We start from the raw sequence: 18,019 nt of genomic DNA on the forward strand, positions 1-18,019 counted from the left end.
GACACTCAGGGGTCCAGTGCACTTTCGGGGTTTTTTTCTTGGATGTGAGTTCTGTGAGGGACCCCACAATGCTGCCATAGTCCTTCACGAAGCGCCGGTAGTATCCGGTGAGCCCCAGGAAGGCTCGGACCTCTGTTTGGGTGACCGGGGGCTCCCAGGCCTGGATGGCAGTGATCTTGAGTTGGAGAGGGGCCACCTGGCCACTTCCTACCTGGTGCCCCAGGTAGGTCACGGATCCTTGGCCGATTTGGCACTTGCTGGCCTTGATTGTCAGCCCTGCCCGCCGGAGGGCGGTCAAGACCTCCCGGAGGTGTTGGAGGTGTTCCGCCCAGTGGAGACTGTACACAGCGATATCGTCCAGATAGGCGGCACTGAATTCCTCCAGCCCCGCCAATACTTTGTTCACAAGCCTCTGGAAGGTGGCGGGGGCGTTTTTCATTCTGAAGGGCATCACTTTGAAGTGGTAGTGGCCATCCAGGGTGGAGAAGGCGGATCGCTCCTGGGCGCCTGGGGTGAGGCCGATCTGCCAATAGCCCGCGGTCAGGTCAAAGATGCTCAGGTAGCGGGCGGCCCCCAGACGGTCGATCAACTCATCAGCTTGGGGGATGGGGTGAGCGTCTGTTCGGGTGACGGCGTTCAGGCCCCGGTAGTCCACACAAAATCTGAGTTCTGGGGCGATGGCAGCGGCCTTGGGGACCAGCGCGACCGGGCTGGCCCAGGGACTGTCGGAGGGCTCGATTACTCCTAGAGCCAGCATCTTGGAGACCTCCGACTGGATGCAGGCGCGTACCCGATCGGGAACTCTGTAGGCCCTGTGCTGGATAGGGGGGTTTTCCCCGGTGTCGACATCGTGGAGGCACCAGGGGGTGACCCCGGGGGTGAGGGAGAACAGATCGGCGAATTGTTGCAACAAGTCTTGGCAGCTGTGGCGTTGTGCTGGGGTCAGGGTGGAAGAGAGGTTGACTCCTTCCACGGAGCCGTCTTGTGCTAGAGTCTTTAGGAGGTCGGGGAGGGGCTCGGAGTCCTCTTCAGCCTCACTGTCGGTAGCCATCAGGAGGCTAAGCTCGGATCGCACAAAGTGTGGCTTAAGTCTGTTGGCATGGAGAACCCGGAGGGGGTTCCTGGGGGACTCCAGGTCCACCAGGTAGGTGACGTGGCCCTTGCGCTCCACCACCTTGAAGGGTCCGGTCCATTTGTCCTGGAGGGCGCACGGTTCGACCGGGGACATGACCCAGACCTGTTGTCCCGGCTCGAATTCAATGGACGAGGCGTTTTGATCATACCAGCGTTTCAGGTCCTCTTGGCTGGCCTCGAGGTTGGTCTTGGCGAGTTCCCGGAACCTCGGAGTCTGATTCCGGAGGGTCAAGAGGTACCGGTATACATCAGGGGGAGCCTTTTGGGGGGTCACCTCCCACCCTTCCTTGACCAGGTTGAGGGGACCCCGGACGGGGTGCCCATACAGGAGCTCGAAGGGGCTGAATCCCAGGGACTTTTGTGGGACCTCCCGGTAGGCAAACAGGAGGCAGGGTAGCAGCACGTCCCATTGGCGGCGTAGGGGCTCTGCCAGGCCCATGATCATACCCTTGAGGGTGCGATTGAATCGTTCCACTAGTCCGTTTCCTTGCGGGTGGTAGGGGGTCATAAATTTGTAGGTGACCCCACACTGTTGCCATAGGGACTTCATGTATCTGGAGATGAAGTTCGTGCCCCGATCACTGACGACCTCTCGGGGGAAGCCCACCCGCGAGAAGATCCCCATCAGAGCTCGGCCCACTACGGGCGCTGTCACGGTCCGGAGAGGTATGGCCTCGGGATAGCGGGTGGCATGGTCCACCAGGACGAGAATGAACCCTGGGTGGATGGTGGTGCCTCGATGTCGGGGCCTGGCTGGGCCTGAGGTGGAGGTCGACCCGAGGCCACGAGGCCTGGCCGTGGAGGGTCCAAAATGGCGGCTGGGCCGGGGACGGTGAGTCGTCAACGGGCCCGGGCCAGCCGAGAAGGTTGTGGTTACGGGTCCGGGTTCCGTCGGGGAAGAGCTGGGGGGTGACCCGGAGGGCTGCAGGTGTGGTTCTCGTCCAGGGAACAGGGGTAGCAGTAGTCCGGGACCCGCCATGCGGGAGGGGTCGGACCACGCCACGAGGCCGGTCCAACAGTCTGCAACAGAGAACAGAATCAGAGAGCAGCCTCATACAGGGTCTGCAACACAGAACAGACGACCAGAGACCAGCCTCATACAGGGTCTGCTACAGAGAACAGAACCAGAGACCAGCCTCATTTAGGGTCTGCAACAGAGAACACACGACCAGAGACCAGCTTCATACAGGGTCTGCTACAGAGAACAGAACCAGAGATCAGCCTCACACAGGGTCTGCAACAGGGAACAGACAACCAGAGACCAGCCTCATACAGGGTCTGCTACAGAGAACAGACGACAAGAGACCAGCCTCCGACAGGGTCTGCTACAGAGAACAGAACCAGAGATCAGCCTCACACAGGGTCTGCAACAGGGAACAGACAACCAGAGACCAGCCTCATACAGGTTCTGAAATAGAGAACAGACAACCAGAGACCAGCCTCATACAGGGTTTGCACCAGAGAATAGAACCAGATACCAGCCTCATACAGGGTCTGCAAAAGAGAACCAGACACCAGCCTCATACAGGGTCTGCAACAGAGAACAAACAACCAGAGACCAGCCTCATACAGGGTCTGCAACAGAGAATGAGAGACCAGCCTCATACAGGATCTGCAACAGAGAACAAACAACTAGAGACCAGCCTCATACAGGGTCTGCAACAGAGAACAGACAACCAGACCCCAGCCTCATACAAGGTCTGCAACAGAGAACAGACAGAGGAATATATGACGTTATCCCGCATGAAAAAATCCCGCATACCATTAGTCCGCAAAAAAAATCCCGCAAATACCATTAGGCCAGAAACAAAAAAACCGCATACTTTTATAACGAATATGCCTTTAGCACGCATGCCTTTAAAACGAAAAGTCATGCATGTTAAATGTATACTCGTTTTAAAAGTTGTTAAAGAAAGTAAGAGCACCCTATCCTACACTACCTTACACTACAAGGTGTCTTCAGGCAGAGTGACTGCACAGCGCTGCTGCTGCAGGATAGTCGCGCGTTTCACGAGCGCTTCCGCTATATTTTAAAACCTCCTGTATTTACTTTGTATCTTAGTTGGATTTACCTTGTTTTTAAAACAGTGCCGCAGCGGCCCCTCACTTGCACTATAAATTCAACCATACCCACCGCTATTTTGCGGGTCCGATCTAGGGTAGGTGTGGGAGCGCCATATTAGAACAGCTCTTTGAAGCCAGACGCCGCCATCTTGGTGCGGGTCTCGGCGCTTGAATCTACAGGCACGCCGGCCTACTTGAAGCTCCACTTTCTTCAACGCGCAGCGGTGACGCGCAGGTGATGCGCCTTCGTCGCGCCAGAGTCCTGCCCGTCTGCGCTCGTCAGCGTCTCGGTGGCGGACGGGGCAGGACGACTGGCTTCTTCTATCTTGGTCGCGCTTCTGCTTTGCTATGTAAGTATGATTACCTATACTGCGGCAGATCTTCTCACTCTACGCCTCCCTCGGGGCCTCTGCCATCATATTTTCCCTGGTGGTCGGGCGCTTAGAAAAGGCTGCTCGGAGTGTGGTTGGCGTCTTCCGGACCCGAATGGACCCTTGCAGACTAACACATCTGCTCACTTTCAGTGTCTCCTTCTTAATACCAGGTCTCTGAACTGTCACTTAATTAATATCTGGAATCTGTTGCATAACTCCAATGTATCATGCTTATTCCTTACAGAGACCTGGCTGGGCGACTTTTCTGCCCCTGACTTGGCCAATGCCATCCCTCCTGATTATATCATCTTCAGGAGGGATAGAATATCGGGCAGAGGAGGAGGAGTAGCGCTTATTGTGAACAAAAACATTCCCTGCTCGATTTTCCCGGTAGAGAATATTCAGGGATGTGAAGCTCTTGGTTTCACCCTTCACCTCTCTCCTCTTCAGGCTTGTACCGGGATTCTTTTATATAGAGCACCGGGACCCACTGGGCCTTTTTTTGATGAACTACAAGTAGCACTTTCAGTTCCTTGTCTTAGATCAGAACACTGTATCCTACTTGGTGATTTCAATGTTCACATGGACAACAAACTTGACACTGATGCCATAAAACTTGGTGATATTACGGCTCCGTTAGGGCTGTTTCCGTTCATACAAGGGCCAACCCACAACAAAGGCCATACCTTGGATCAGGTTTTTTCTGTGAAACCTATTAGTGTAATTTCTTTACAACCAGTATTATGGTCTGACCATTTTTTAATTACTTTCTCTTTGCTCGCCACCGCCCTTATACGGGTGAGACCTACAACAGCTGCCTCGCGGGCCTCGCGGCCCTTCCATCTGCTCTCAGCGGATATGCTGTCTGAGGCTCTGACTACTTTCCCTTGTCTTCTTCTGGGTAATTTGGAGGAGAATCTTGTTCTCTTCCAAAAATGGCTTATGGCCAGATTTGAGACCTTAGTTCCCGCGAAGAAGTCTAAACTAGGTGAGAGAAGGGCGTCGGCCCCGTGGTTTACCCCCCGGTTGAGGACGCTACGGCAGGATTGTAAATAGGCTGAGAGAGCTTGGAGGCGGGTCTACGACCCAATAGAAAGACTGAAATTTAGAGCGGTAACCAGAGCGTACCATAAGTCGATCTGGGAAGAAAAAAAGATCTATCTTGAGCGTCGAATTGATGAGGCTGAGAACACTTGCAAAGAGATTTTTAAAGTGGTTCAGGATTTTACATCTCCTGTTATGTGTACTCCCACTCATACACATTCAGAACCCTGGATAAAACAACTAGCCACTTTCTTTGTCAATAAAATTACAACTATTCAGGCATCTCTTTCCTATTCTTGCCCACAGGTGGATCTGTGTCTCCTACCCTCTTCCTCCTCTCCAGAGGGTCAGGGCCCTTTTCTTTATGAATTTCCCCCTATGTGCCTTAACACATCCTTGGATCTTCTGTCAGGCTTGAAATCTGGCTCCCCATTGGACCTATGCCCGGCTAAATGTCTGGGAAAAGTGGCACCAGCCCTAAATGCTTTGCTGAACCCTCTTTTGAGCTCCTCCCTGTCTACAGGTGTGGTTCCGCAGGCATGGAAGCACGCCATGATTCTACCACTGATCAAGAAACCTGCCCTAGATCCCCTCATCCATGCCAACTATAGGCCAATCTCCCTCCTCCCTGCATTGGCGAAAGTGACCGAGAGATACGTGCATAGGTCGATTTCCAGTTTTATCGAAGGAAACGACCTTTTGCTCACATCACAATCTGGTTTCGGCGCAATTTTAGCACGGAGACGGCCTTACTCGAGGTCACTGATGCCATCAGGGAGGTGCTCGATTCTGGGGGGAAGGCCATGTTAGTCATGCTAGATTTGTCGGCGGCCTTCGACACCGTTCCCCACGAGAGCCTCCTTTTAAGACTCTGGGAATGTGGCCTTCGTGGAACGGTGTGGAACTGGTTCAAATCATTTCTGGCCGGCCGCCGGCAAACGATCTGGGCGCCCCCTTTCTCCGCTGATATGACACCGCTAGAGGTGGGGGTCCCACAGGGTTCCATTCTTAGCCCCATGCTTTTTAACATCTTTATGGCCCCTCTGGCGGTGGTAGCGGAGTCCTTTGGCGCCCAGATCATATCTTACGCTGACGATACACAGCTCCTGTTCACATGCGACAGGGGCGGGGTGTTTGATGGCATACAGGTTAGGGAATGTCTAGGTGCGGTCTTTGAGTGGTTTAGATGTCATGGCCTGAAGTGCAACTCCGATAAGTCTGAGTTGCTCTTCTTTGGATGCACTCCCGAGCCAAATTGGAAATCCTGGTGGCCACAGGATATGTTTCCCCCTGACAATGTATCCTTCAAGGCTAAGAACCTTGGAGTGATAGTGGACAGTGATCTCTCCTTTGGGCCACATATCTCGTGCCTTTCAGGGAAGTGCTTCAGCATTCTACGGATGCTGAGAAAGTTTCTTCCTTTGGTGTCACTTCACCATAGGAAAATAATTGTTCAGGCTTTGATTGGATCACGATTAGACTACGCAAACGCTCTTTTTCTCGGTCTACCGAAGTATCTTTTGACCCGATTGCAAGTAGTACAGAACTCGGCAGCCCGGTCCATTTATGGACTCCCGAGAAGAGCAGGTGCCACTGTATTACTTAACACCTTACATTGGCTACCTACTCCAAAGAGGATCCTTTTCAAAAGCCTGACTTTGGCCTTCAAAGCTCTACATGGCATAGGTCCCAAGTATATCGGGAAACGCCTTTCCTTTTACCAACCCAGTAGAACCCTGAGGTCAGCTTCTCTGTCTAAAATGACGGTTCCTGTCATTAGGCGTGCTAGAATGGGAGGTCGGTCGTTTCGTTACCTGGCCCCGCGAGCTTGGAACGAGCTACCACTATCCCTAAGACAGGCTTCTACCCTTCTTGCTTTCAGGAAGGGCTTGAAAACGTGGATTTTTACTAAATAGTTTTCTGTCTTTCTTAGTCTGCATTTTTAGTTGTTATGTTGCCTTTCTACCTGTAGATACTCTTCGCCAAAGCGCCGGGATGCTCCATGCAGTAGCCGAGCGCTATAGAAGAAAAAGATTAACATAACATAACATAACTACACTCTAAAGTAGAACCCCTGCACCACCCACCCTTAACACACAGTCCATTACCTATATTTACACTACCCAGCACGACCCCCCAACACTACCATAAAGCACTCTACTTCCCTACACAAACACTACAACACAACCTTTATACACTACAAGCATGACCCTACACAAACACTAAAATACTACCCTAAACCACTACACCCAGCATGACCCTACACTACACAAACACTTCAACACTACCCTATACCCAAAAACACTACACCCAGCATGACCCTACACTACTCAAACGCTACCCTAAACCCTAAAACACTACCCCCTGCATGACCCTACACTACTCAAACGCTACAACACTACCCTAAACCCTAAAACACTACCCCCTGCATGACCCTACACTACACTACCCTAAACCCTATGACACTTCCCCTAGCATGACCAAACACTACAACACTACCCAAAACCCTAAAAAACTACCCTCAGCATGACCCTGTACCCTAAATCCCATACCTAACCCTGAACCCTAAAAATACCCCTGTACCCAAAACCCATACCTAGCCCTGAACCCTAAAAATACCCCTGTACCCAAAACCCAAACCTAGCCCTGAACCCTAAAAATACCCCTGTACCCCAAAACCCAAACCTAGCCCTGAACCCTAAATTACTCCTGTACCCCAAAACCCAAAGCTACCCCTGAACCCTAAATGACCCGTGTACCCCAAAACCCATACCTAACCCTGAACCCTAAAAATACCTCTGTACCCCAAAACCCAAACCTAGCCCTGAACCCTAAAAATACCCCTGTACCCCAAAACCCAAACCTAGCCTTGAACCCTAAAAATACCCCTGTACCCCAAAACCCAAACCTAGCCCTGAACCCTAAAAATGCCCCTGTACCCCAAAACCTAGCCCTGACCCCTAAGTTACCCCTGTACCCCAAAACCCATACCTAACCCTGAACCTTAAAAATACCCCTGTACCCCAAAACCCAAACCTAGCCCTGAACCCTAAAAATACCCATGTACCCCAAAACCCAAACCAGGCCCTGAACCCTAAAAATACCCCTGTACCCCAAAACCCAAACCTAGGCCTGAACCCTAAAAATACCCCTGTACCCCAAAACCAAAACCTACCCCTCAACCCTTAAAATAACCCTGTACCCCAAAATCCAAAGCTACCCCAAACCATAAAAATAACCCTGTACCCCAAAACGCAAGCATACCCCATAACCCTTAATTACCCCTGTATCCCATAACCCAAACCCACCCTTAAAATACCCCTGAACCCCTAAAACATATACCCCAGCACCCCCAAACTTACACCAAACTTACCTTACACTTAAATTTTAAAAACATATGATTTTACCATTCATGCTTTTACAACGAATTTCGTTGTAAAAGCATGCGTGATAAAAGCATATAAGATATAATGACATGCGTTGTAATATTCTGCGGAATAAAAGTACTTACGGGATAATGGTATGCGGAATGAAGGTATGCGGACTAAAAGTTGCGGACTGAAGGTGATGAACCCAGACAGAGACCAGCCTCATAGAGGGTCTGCAACAGAGAACACAACCAGAGACCAGCCTCATACAGGGTCTGCAACAGAGAACAGACGACCAGAGACCAGCCTCATACAGGGTCTGCAATAGAGAACAGACCAGAGACCAGCCTCATACAGGGTCTGCAACAGAGAACAGACAACCAGAGACCAGCCTCATACAGGTCTGCAACAGAGAACAGACAGAGACCAGCCTCATACAGGGTCTGCAACAGAGAACAGAGCCAGAGACCAGCCTCATACAGGGTCAGCAACAGAGAACAGACGACCAGAGACAGGCCTCTTACAGGGTCTGCTACAGAGAACAGACGACCAGAGACCCACCTCATACAGGGTCTGCTACAGAGAACAGAACCAGAGACCAGCCTCATACAGGGTCTGCACCAGAGAACAGACGACCAGAGACCAGCCTCATACAGGTTCTGCAACAGAGAACAGACATCCAGAGGTCAGCCTCATACAGGGTCTGCAACAGAGAACAGAATCAGAGAGCAGCCTCATACAGGGTCTGCAACAGAGAACAGACGACCAGAGACCAGCCTCATACGGGGTCTGCTACAGAGAACAGACGACGAGAGACCAGCCTCATACAGGGTCTGCTACAGAGAACAGACGACGAGAGACCAGCCTCATACAGGGTCTGCTACAGAGAACAGACGACGAGAGACCAGCCTCATACAGGGTCTGCTACAGAGAACAGAACCAGAGATCAGCCTCACACAGGGTCTGCAACAGGGAACAGACAACCAGAGACCAACCTCATACAGGGTCTGACATAGAGAACAGACAACCAGAGACCAGCCTCATACAGGGTCTGCCACAGAGAACAGACGACCAGAGACCAGCCTCATACAGGGTCTGCAACAGAGAACAGTCGACCAGAGACCAGCCTCATACAGGGTCTGCAACAGAGAACAGACAACCAGAGACCAGCCTCATACAGGGTCTGCAACAGAGAACAGACAACCAGAGACAAGCCTCATACAGGGACTGCATCAAAGAACAGATGACCAGAGACCAGCCTCATACAGGGTCTGCAACAGAGAACAGATGACCAGAGACAAGCCTCATACAGGGTCTGCAACTGAAAACAGGCAACCAGAGACCAGCCTCATACAGGGTCTGCAACAGAGAACAGTCGAACACCTGCCTCATACAGGGTCTGCAACAAAGAACCAACGACCAGAGACCAGCCTCATACAGGGTCTGCAACAGAGAACAGACAACCAGAGACAAGCCTCATACAGGGTCTGCAACAGGGAAAAGACAACCAGAGAAAAGCCTCATACAGGGTCTGCAATAGAGAAAAGACGACCAGAGACCAGCCTCATACAGGGTCTGCAACAGAGAACAGACAACCAGAGACAAGCCTCATACAGGGTCTGCAACAGGGAAAAGGCAACCAGAGAAAAGCCTCATACAGGGTCTGCAACAGAGTACAGACAACCAGAGACCAGACTCATACAGGGTCTGCAACAGAGAACAGGCGACCAGAGACCAGCCTCATACGGGGTCTGCAACAGAGAACAGATAACGAGAGAGCAGCCTCATACAGGGTCTGCAACAGAGAACAGACAACCAGAGGGCTGCCTCATACAGGGTCTTCAACAGAGAACAGACAACCAGAGACCAGCCTCATACAGGGTCTTCAACAGAGAACAGAACCAGAGACCAGCCTCATAAAGGGTCTACAACAGAGAATAGATAAGCAGAGGCCAGCCTCATACCGGGTCTGCAACAGAGAACAGACGACCAGATACCAGCCTGGTACAGAGTCTGCAACAGAAAACAGACGACCAGAGACCAGCCTCATACAGGGTCTGTAACAGAGAACAGAACCAGAGACCAGCCTCATACAGGGTCTGCAACAGAGAACAGACAACCAGAGACCAGCCTCATAAAGGGTCTGCAACAGAGAACAGAACCAGAGACCAGCCTCATACAGGGTCTGCAACAGAGAAGAGACTACCAGAGACCAGCCCCATACAGGGTCTGCAAGAGAGAACAGACCAGAGACCAGCCTCATACAGGGTCTGCTGCAGAGAGCAGGACGAGAGACCAGCCTCATACAGGGTTCCACAGAGTAAGAAGCTGGGGATATTTGTCGGTGTTTCGGATTCACAAGCAATTCATTAAATCTTTAAGGGGATACAAAGTATGTTTGGTGTTTTAATTGATCTAAACTCACTCTGAAGGTCCTAAAGAGAAGGATGCCCAAGAGCACACAGTACGTATACAACTTGTGATCCCTGAAAGCTGACATATATTCCTTGGATTTCTCTTTTTTACTTTGAGTGTCTTCACTTGTGAATCCTGACTACCCACATACACACTATGTGCTCTTAGGCACCCAACTCTATGGGATTGATGGTGTGAATTTTTATTCCTTCACCCCCTAAAATATAGTTTGTATCCTCTTCAAGACTTAACAAGTGAATTCACATGTAAATCCTGAACACCCACAGACATACCTTGTGCTCCTCTGCAACTTCTTCCTTTGTGGAACTTACAATGTCTTTATTTGTGAAAGCTCAAAATCCACACACTTTCCTTGTTGTTTTCTGCAGCCTCCTCCGTGGGACACACAGGGTGACTTGTGACCCCTGAACATTTGTACACACAGGGTCTGTGCTCAGGCTGCCCCTTGCTGTGAAGCACTGATCTCTGAATTTCCACAGACCTATCTTGTGCTCTTCTGTTGTCCATACTAAACACGCACACGCCATGTACACCTTTGCAGGCTTCTCAACAGGGTTTATTTAAGGTGTGAGTTGGTTGTCCCTGATCATCCACAGACGTACCTTGTGCTCCTCTGCAGCCTCCTCTACAGGACTTGCTGAGTGAGTTTTATGCTCCTTGGACTCCCGGCAGACCAGGCATATCATCCTCTGATCCTCTGCACAGAACAGCAGCTGTGCCTGCTTATGTTTCTCGCATAGATTCTCCTCCGGGGGCTTCACAGGGGGCAGATGAAGGTGTTTTAACATTTCCACCATGTTCCCCACTAGTCTGTTGGGTCGGAGGTTTTTCCCAGAAGATATTTCCCTGCACTGTGGACAGGGGAAGTTTCCATCTCTTCCCTCCCAGCTCTGGGTGATGCAGGAGCGGCAGAAGTTGTGTCCACAATCGATCATCACCGGATCAGTAAAATATTCCAAACAGATGGAACACGTGGCCTCTTCCTGGAGGTTCCCGAGCTGAGCTGCTGCCGCCATGATGCAGAAATACAGGAAGTTAAGGTAAGTTTCGGTTTCTCTCTTTGTGCAGCGGGTGTGTCTTTGCGTCTGTCCCTCTCTGTGTGCAGTGGGTGTGGCTGTGCGTCTGCCCCTCTCTGTGTGCAGTGGGTGTGTCTGTGCGTCTGTCCCTCTCTGTGTGCAGTGGGTGTGTCTGTGCGTCTGCCCCTCTCTGTGTGCTCTGGGCGTGTCTGTCCCTCTCTGTGTGCAGTGGGTGTGTCTGTGCGTCTGCCCCTCTCTGTGTGCAGTGGGTGTGTCTGTCCGTCTGCCCCTCTCTGTGTGCAGTGGGTGTGTCTGTGCGTCTGCCCCTCTCTGTGTGCAGTGGATGTGTCTGTGCGTCTGTCCCTCTCTGCGTGCGCTGGGACTTCCTGGTTCATGTTACAGGCACAGAACAGAACAGACTCTGTCACTACTGTCTCCTGTGCTTTACATGTAAGTTTTTCACCTTTCACAGCTAAACACACCAGCAATTTATGTTCTAAGATACTGTACACAGCTGCCAGAGCCAGGGCTTTAAGTGGGCCGGGTCTCAACGGTGCTTAATTACATTGGTCACGCCCCTTTAAGAGACCAGTTTTTTCATCCCACTTAAAGTCCTGGCCACAGCTCTAACGAGAACCTCTCCCCCCCCCCCCTCTTGAGCTGAGACACCCCCTGCTGCTCCTGTACCAGGCCCCGCCCACAGCTCTACCACAGACCTTCACCCCTGACCCATCACCCCCCTGCACTGCTGTTCCTGTCCCAGGCCTCCCAGCCTCGATCTTCGCCTGCTGTTCCTTTTCTTTCTCAGTCCTACCCCCACCCCACCACTAGAGGGCGGACTGTAATCAGTGCAGCAGCGAGGGTGCTGTGGGCATTACTGCTACCAGTGCAAATGGGCTCCATGCCCCAGAGTGGAAGTAAAACAAGCATTGGAAATGCAATAGGTCTCGCAGTAGTAAAGTTTGAGCTATAGGTGTTATTTATTTTTTTGTTTTTTATTTATTTGTTGTTTTTTCTAAATGGCTAAATTAATAGCTTTCTTCTTTACAATGCCAATAGTTATAATTTTTGTAAATGTGACACCTCTAGCATTTGTATGCAACATGTTTTGTATTAACGGGACTTATATGTATTGATATTAAAAAACTCAATGGCTTTAAAAAACAATTAATAATTAATACGTAAATAAAATGGATTTTATTTTATATTGCCAATAGCTTAAAGTTTATTAAATATATTTAGTGAAGATGCTGTGGTTGCGCTGAGTGAGGGTGAGTGAGGGTGAGTGAGGGGTTGAGGGTGAGTGAGGGTGAGCGAGGGTGAGGGGTTGAGGGTGAGTGAGGGTGAGTGAGGGTGAGTGAGGGTGAGTGAGGGTGAGGGTGGGTGAGGGTGAGGGTGGGTGAGGGTGAGGGTGAGGGGTTGAGGGTGAGTGAGGGTGAGGGGTTGAGGGTGAGTGAGGGTGAGGGATTGAGGGTGAGGGGTTGAGGGTGAGTGAGGGTGAGGGTGAGTGAGGGTGAGGGTGAGTGAGGGTGAGGGTGAGTGAGGGTGAGGGTGAGTGAGGGTGAGGGTGAGGGTGAGTGAGGGTGAGGGTGAGTGAGGGTGAGTGAGGGTGAGGGGTTGAGGGTGAGTGAGGGTGAGGGTGAGTGAGGATGAGGTGTTGAGGGTGGGTGAGTGTGGGTGAGGGTGAGGGTGAGTGAGGGTGAGTGTGAGTGAGGGTGAGTGAGGGTGAGTGAGGGTGAGGGTGAGTGAGGGTGAGGGGTTGAGGGTGAGTGAGGGTGAGGGGTTGAGGGTGGGTGAGGGTGAGTGAGGGTGAGGGGTTGAGGGTGAGTGAGGATGAGTGAGAGTGAGGGGTTGAGGGTGAGGGGTTGAGGGTGAGTGAGGGTGAGGGTGAGGGGTTGAGGGTGAGTGAGGGTGAGGGGTTGAGGGTGAGTGAGGGTGAGGGTGAGTGAGGGTAAGGGTGATTGAGGGGTTGAGGGTTAGATGTGGCGAAATGTTATGAGCTGATGTATGGTGCTGAATGGGTCAGAGGCCGGATGAAAGCATGATGAAATGAAAGAAAAATTCTTCCCAGACAACATTCATAAGGCAAAATATGTAATAATGTATGGGAAGACAAGAGTCAAACAGGAGAGAGGAGGAGCATAGATCCAACAACCATGTATGAGAAACAATTAGAACGAATAAGAACACACAATGCCTTTCAGAGATGTAAATCACTGGGGAGTAAGTGAAACAGTGGAGAGAGGTGACTAACACTCTCCAAAAGTTTGGTGAGTGGTAAACATTGCACGCAGACGTAGTATTGAATGTAAGGGGACATATTTTACATTACATAGAGACAACAGCTAAGATATGGTAAATACCCTCACAGGGTAATCAAAGACAGAAAAAATTAAACCAAGGTTGCTAACAACTTGATGTCAAAGTCTGTTAAGTGCCTCAATGCTGCGCAAACCTCCAAGTTTCTATGACTAACAGAACAGTGAGATGCCCAGTAACTATACACTGCTGGAAAATTGTACCAAAGCCAAATACTTAAGCAGGATGTGCCTTTAGTAAGAAAATTACAGAAACAAATAGAAAGAAAAAATAAAGTGCTATAGTGTTGCCGGGTTAGTCAAGGCCAGTAAAATTCCAGATGCGACACAGGTAGACTAGAGCCTATAATTAGGTCAGGCATGCTACTGAAACTGTTACTAAAAGCATCATGTCTCAGTTAGAACCATAGTGCCCAAACACTTACCTATGTGCATTCTACATGCGAAAAGCTCCACACCAACAGACGTGTGTATGACGAGAAAAAAGTAGGTGGGTTTAGACTGCCATTTGTAGTACTCTTGATTGGTTGACCCAGAGAGATCCCACCTGTGATTTTAAGAAGGCGGCTCAGACCTTGAGAAACAGCATCAGCCATGTTTAATGGTCATAAGGCCAATCAAAAAAGGCAAAAAACAGTTGGTTCAGAAATTGTGTGCCCCGAAACCTAGAACACCATTTCGAAAACAGTTGTTGTAAAAAGCCAATTCCATGAAAATTATACCGCATAATTCTACAACGTTAATTAAAAACATAGTATAATAGAGTATAAATGGATTCCCATATTCAACATGGTCCGAACGACAGCCATTACAATGCAATATCACGCTCTTATTTACTTTGACGAAACGGTTCAGGGCATCTTGTAACGTAGTTAAAGATAGTCAAACGAATCCACACCATGCAGCTCTACGCAGTGTGAGAGTAAATGTCCAAGTCTAAAAAAATAAAGGCGGCCATTTCAAAATGTCAGAATATCATGATTGAGTACAGAGAAAAGTTAAGAAAACCGCTCAGCTTGACCACGCAAGTGACTTACCAAAAAACACATTCCTCAAGCACTGATGTTGTCCAACGCATAATTGTAATGGTTAATCGTGACGATTAGTTGCTTGAGACATGTATGCCGTGTCCCTGGTAATTCATTTACATGCTGTAATGTGCCAAAATAAATTAGAGACCAAACTGGAGTGTAATAACAAAAATAAAACACACTTCGAAATGTGCGTTAGTTGTATCTTAGAAACATCATTCCGTCGGAATGATGTGCCTGCATTACTCTGAAAAATACGAATCCTATTGAATCTAGCATCAGAGTTGTGGCACATGCTCCAACTCCTTGAAAAATGAAAAGCAAAATATGAACCATGAAGCGGGCATGGTGCTGAACAAACAAAAGCAGCGTGTGCTGATCTAACATAGGTCGCCTGGGCTCAAAAAGCATATCATTATAAAAGTGTTTTTGCACACGCTACCTTCTTGTTTTGAAAAAGCAAATTGTGTCAGCTGAGCGAGTTTCGCTTGAAAAGCATAGAAACACCAAATTCCGAAAACACAAACCGAGTTGGAAAAACAATAGTACATTGAAACTAGCGTAAAAAGAGGGAACAAGTACAAGCAATAGGGCCAGTCACCATGGGATGGAAACCAAGCACCAAAAAGATGGTGAAATGCAACCAGCACACCACTGAAAAGCCAGCATTTCAGAACGGCACACAAAACAAGAGCTAAGCCGAGGGGGGAGGAGGGAGGAGAAATGCGTCTCGGCCGGAGCAGGGGGCGGAGCAGGGAGAGCAGGCTTTGAAATGCACTTCACACGGCTGGCCGGTCGTGAAACTGAAAGCATGGCCGGCCGGCCGTGAAAGCCTTTGATGCCGCAGGGGGTGGAGCGGCACCAGCTGGGAGAGTAGGCAAGGCAGGCGGCTGGGGGCATGTGCACGCGCTTTTAAGCTCAATGCGCATGCGCATTGAGCTTAAAAGTCACGGGCACTGCAAGGAATCGCCACGATTCCTTGCAAGTTGGACAGAGTGGATAAGTCCCCATAGTCTCGCTTGCTCGATGCGCATGCGCATCGACAGGCGAGACCTAAAAACGCATCTATAATTGGGGTGCAGTGAGCCCCTTACCCCCCTGAGCCCCGGTGTCACTGCACCTGCCGAACTATCCTTAGTGGAGCTGCAGCATCCATTGCAGCTCCTCCATTGGTTCCCATCTATGCGGACAGAGACCAGAGGTGAGACCCTCCCCACCTCTCCCCACTCCCTCTGGCGGGGGGCGGGGGGGGTCACAGAAGAGGTGAGCACTAGAGCCACACTCTGTGGGGTCTAACATGCTGCTGGCCAACGGGGCCCACCGGACCTCCCACTTCAGGAGTGGACTGGACTATTCTGGCTGCAAGGGGGGCTGGGGCAGTGTCAGTCACCAATCAGGGTTCCCTGTCCTGAGAGGCAGATAGAGCCAGAGCGGACTCTGTCCCATGTGGCACCCCCTGCCTCTGGGAGGGAGTTAGACAGTGGCTCTCTCCTGCATGAGCTGTAGTATAGATAACGTGTGATACTCTGGAAGTTTCATTTCTTCTGTATTTGCTGCTCTCTTCTTGAGTTCTCATCGCTTTTGCTTTCTGTAGCGCGTTGGTTCTAAGGTTTGTTCTCCTGCCATCTTCCAGATCACACGATTTCTGTTGGGCTTGGCAGGTGGTACTGGCAGCCAGTGACGTCTTGTGGCTCTTCATTTCTGTATTTTGTGTATGTAGCTCCATCTTGTCTGTTTTTCAGCTGGGAATGATTTCTGTATTTTGTGTATGTAGCTCTATCTTGTCTGTTTTTCAGCTGGGGGTGATTTCTGTATTTTGTGTATGTAGCTCCATCTTGTCTGTTTTTCAGCTGGGAATGATTTCTGTATTTTGTGTATGTAGCTCTATCTTGTCTGTTTTTCAGCTGGGAGTGATTTCTGTATTTTGTGTATTTCTGTATTTTGTGTATGTAGCTCTATCTTGTCTGTTTTTCAGCTGGGAGTGATTTCTGTATTTTGTGTATGTAGCTCTGTCTTGTCTGTTTTTCAGCTGGGAGTGATTTCTGTATTTTGTGTATGTAGCTCTATCTTGTCTGTTTTTCAGCCGGGAGTGATTTCTGTATTTTGTGTATGTAGCTCTATCTTGTCTGTTTTTCAGCTGGGGGTGATTTCTGTATTTTGTGTATGTAGCTCCATCTTGTCTGTTTTTCAGCTGGGAATGATTTCTGTATTTTGTGTATGTAGCTCTATCTTGTCTGTTTTTCAGCTGGGAGTGATTTCTGTATTTTGTGTATGTAGCTCTATCTTGTCTGTTTTTCAGCTGGGAGTGATTTCTGTATTTTGTGTATTTCTGTATTTTGTGTATGTAGCTCTATCTTGTCTGTTTTTCAGCTGGGAGTGATTTCTGTATTTTGTGTATGTAGCTCCGTCTTGTCTGTTTTTCAGCTGGGAGTGATTTCTGTATTTTGTGTATGTAGCTCTATCTTGTCTGTTTTTCAGCCGGGAGTGATTTCTGTATTTTGTGTATGTAGCTCTATCTTGTCTGTTTTTCAGCTGGAAGTGATTTCTGTATTTGGCAGTGCTGCTGTCTTGTTGATTTCTCACGAGTCTTGTCATTTTTGCTGCATTGGGTTCAACGTTTCTCTATTCTGCTGCCTCATTGGTTTTGTGAGTTCTGTAACACGTGGCTGGTAGTAATACTAGTCTCAATGTGTTTATGAAGGGACATGTTTGGGTTCTACTGGGAAATGCATCTTAAAATGACTCCCATACAATACATCAGATGGGGTCTAAAACCCCCAAACCAGCATTGGTGAGCCTACCTTGCAGCAGGATTCATAAGTGTGTGCATTGTTGGCAATGACTGGTAAGTATGTGCATATCGTGGTTGCATTGCCATGCTTGCATTGTTGGCAATCACTGGTAAGGATGTGCATATCGTGGTTGCATTGCCATGCTTGCATTGTTGGCAATCACTGGTAAGTATGTGCATATCCTGGTTGCATTGCCATGCTTGCATTGTTGGCAATCACTGGTAAGTATGTGCATATCCTGGTTGCAGTGCCATGCTTGCATTGTTGGCAATCACTGGTAAGGATGTGCATATCCTGGTTGCATTGCCATGCTTGCATTGTTGGCAATCACTGGTAAGTATGTGCATATCGTGGTTGCATTGCCATGCTTGCATTGTTGGCAATCACTGGTAAGTATGTGCATATCCTGGTTGCATTGCCATGCTTGCATTGTTGGCAATCA

The 18,019-nt window shown here is 49.5% G+C and overlaps 1 protein-coding gene across 1 annotated transcript in view; it reads right to left on the bottom strand.

Annotated features, from left to right (window-relative positions):
* Positions 1-11,552, bottom strand: part of LOC147660724 (E3 ubiquitin-protein ligase TRIM39-like) — a 119,121-nt gene extending 107,569 nt beyond the window's left edge. Inside the window, exon 1 of the mRNA XM_086951509.1 lies at positions 11,023-11,552. Coding sequence (XP_086807635.1) covers positions 11,023-11,436 — 414 coding nt within the window. The 5' untranslated portion in view covers positions 11,437-11,552. The remainder of the gene's footprint in view (positions 1-11,022) is intronic.
* Between the last annotated feature and the right edge of the window lie 6,467 nt (positions 11,553-18,019).

Source organism: Lissotriton vulgaris, unplaced genomic scaffold, assembly GCF_964263255.1.
Source record: "Lissotriton vulgaris unplaced genomic scaffold, aLisVul1.2 SCAFFOLD_563, whole genome shotgun sequence".
NCBI classification, from domain to species: Eukaryota; Metazoa; Chordata; class Amphibia; order Caudata; family Salamandridae; genus Lissotriton; species Lissotriton vulgaris.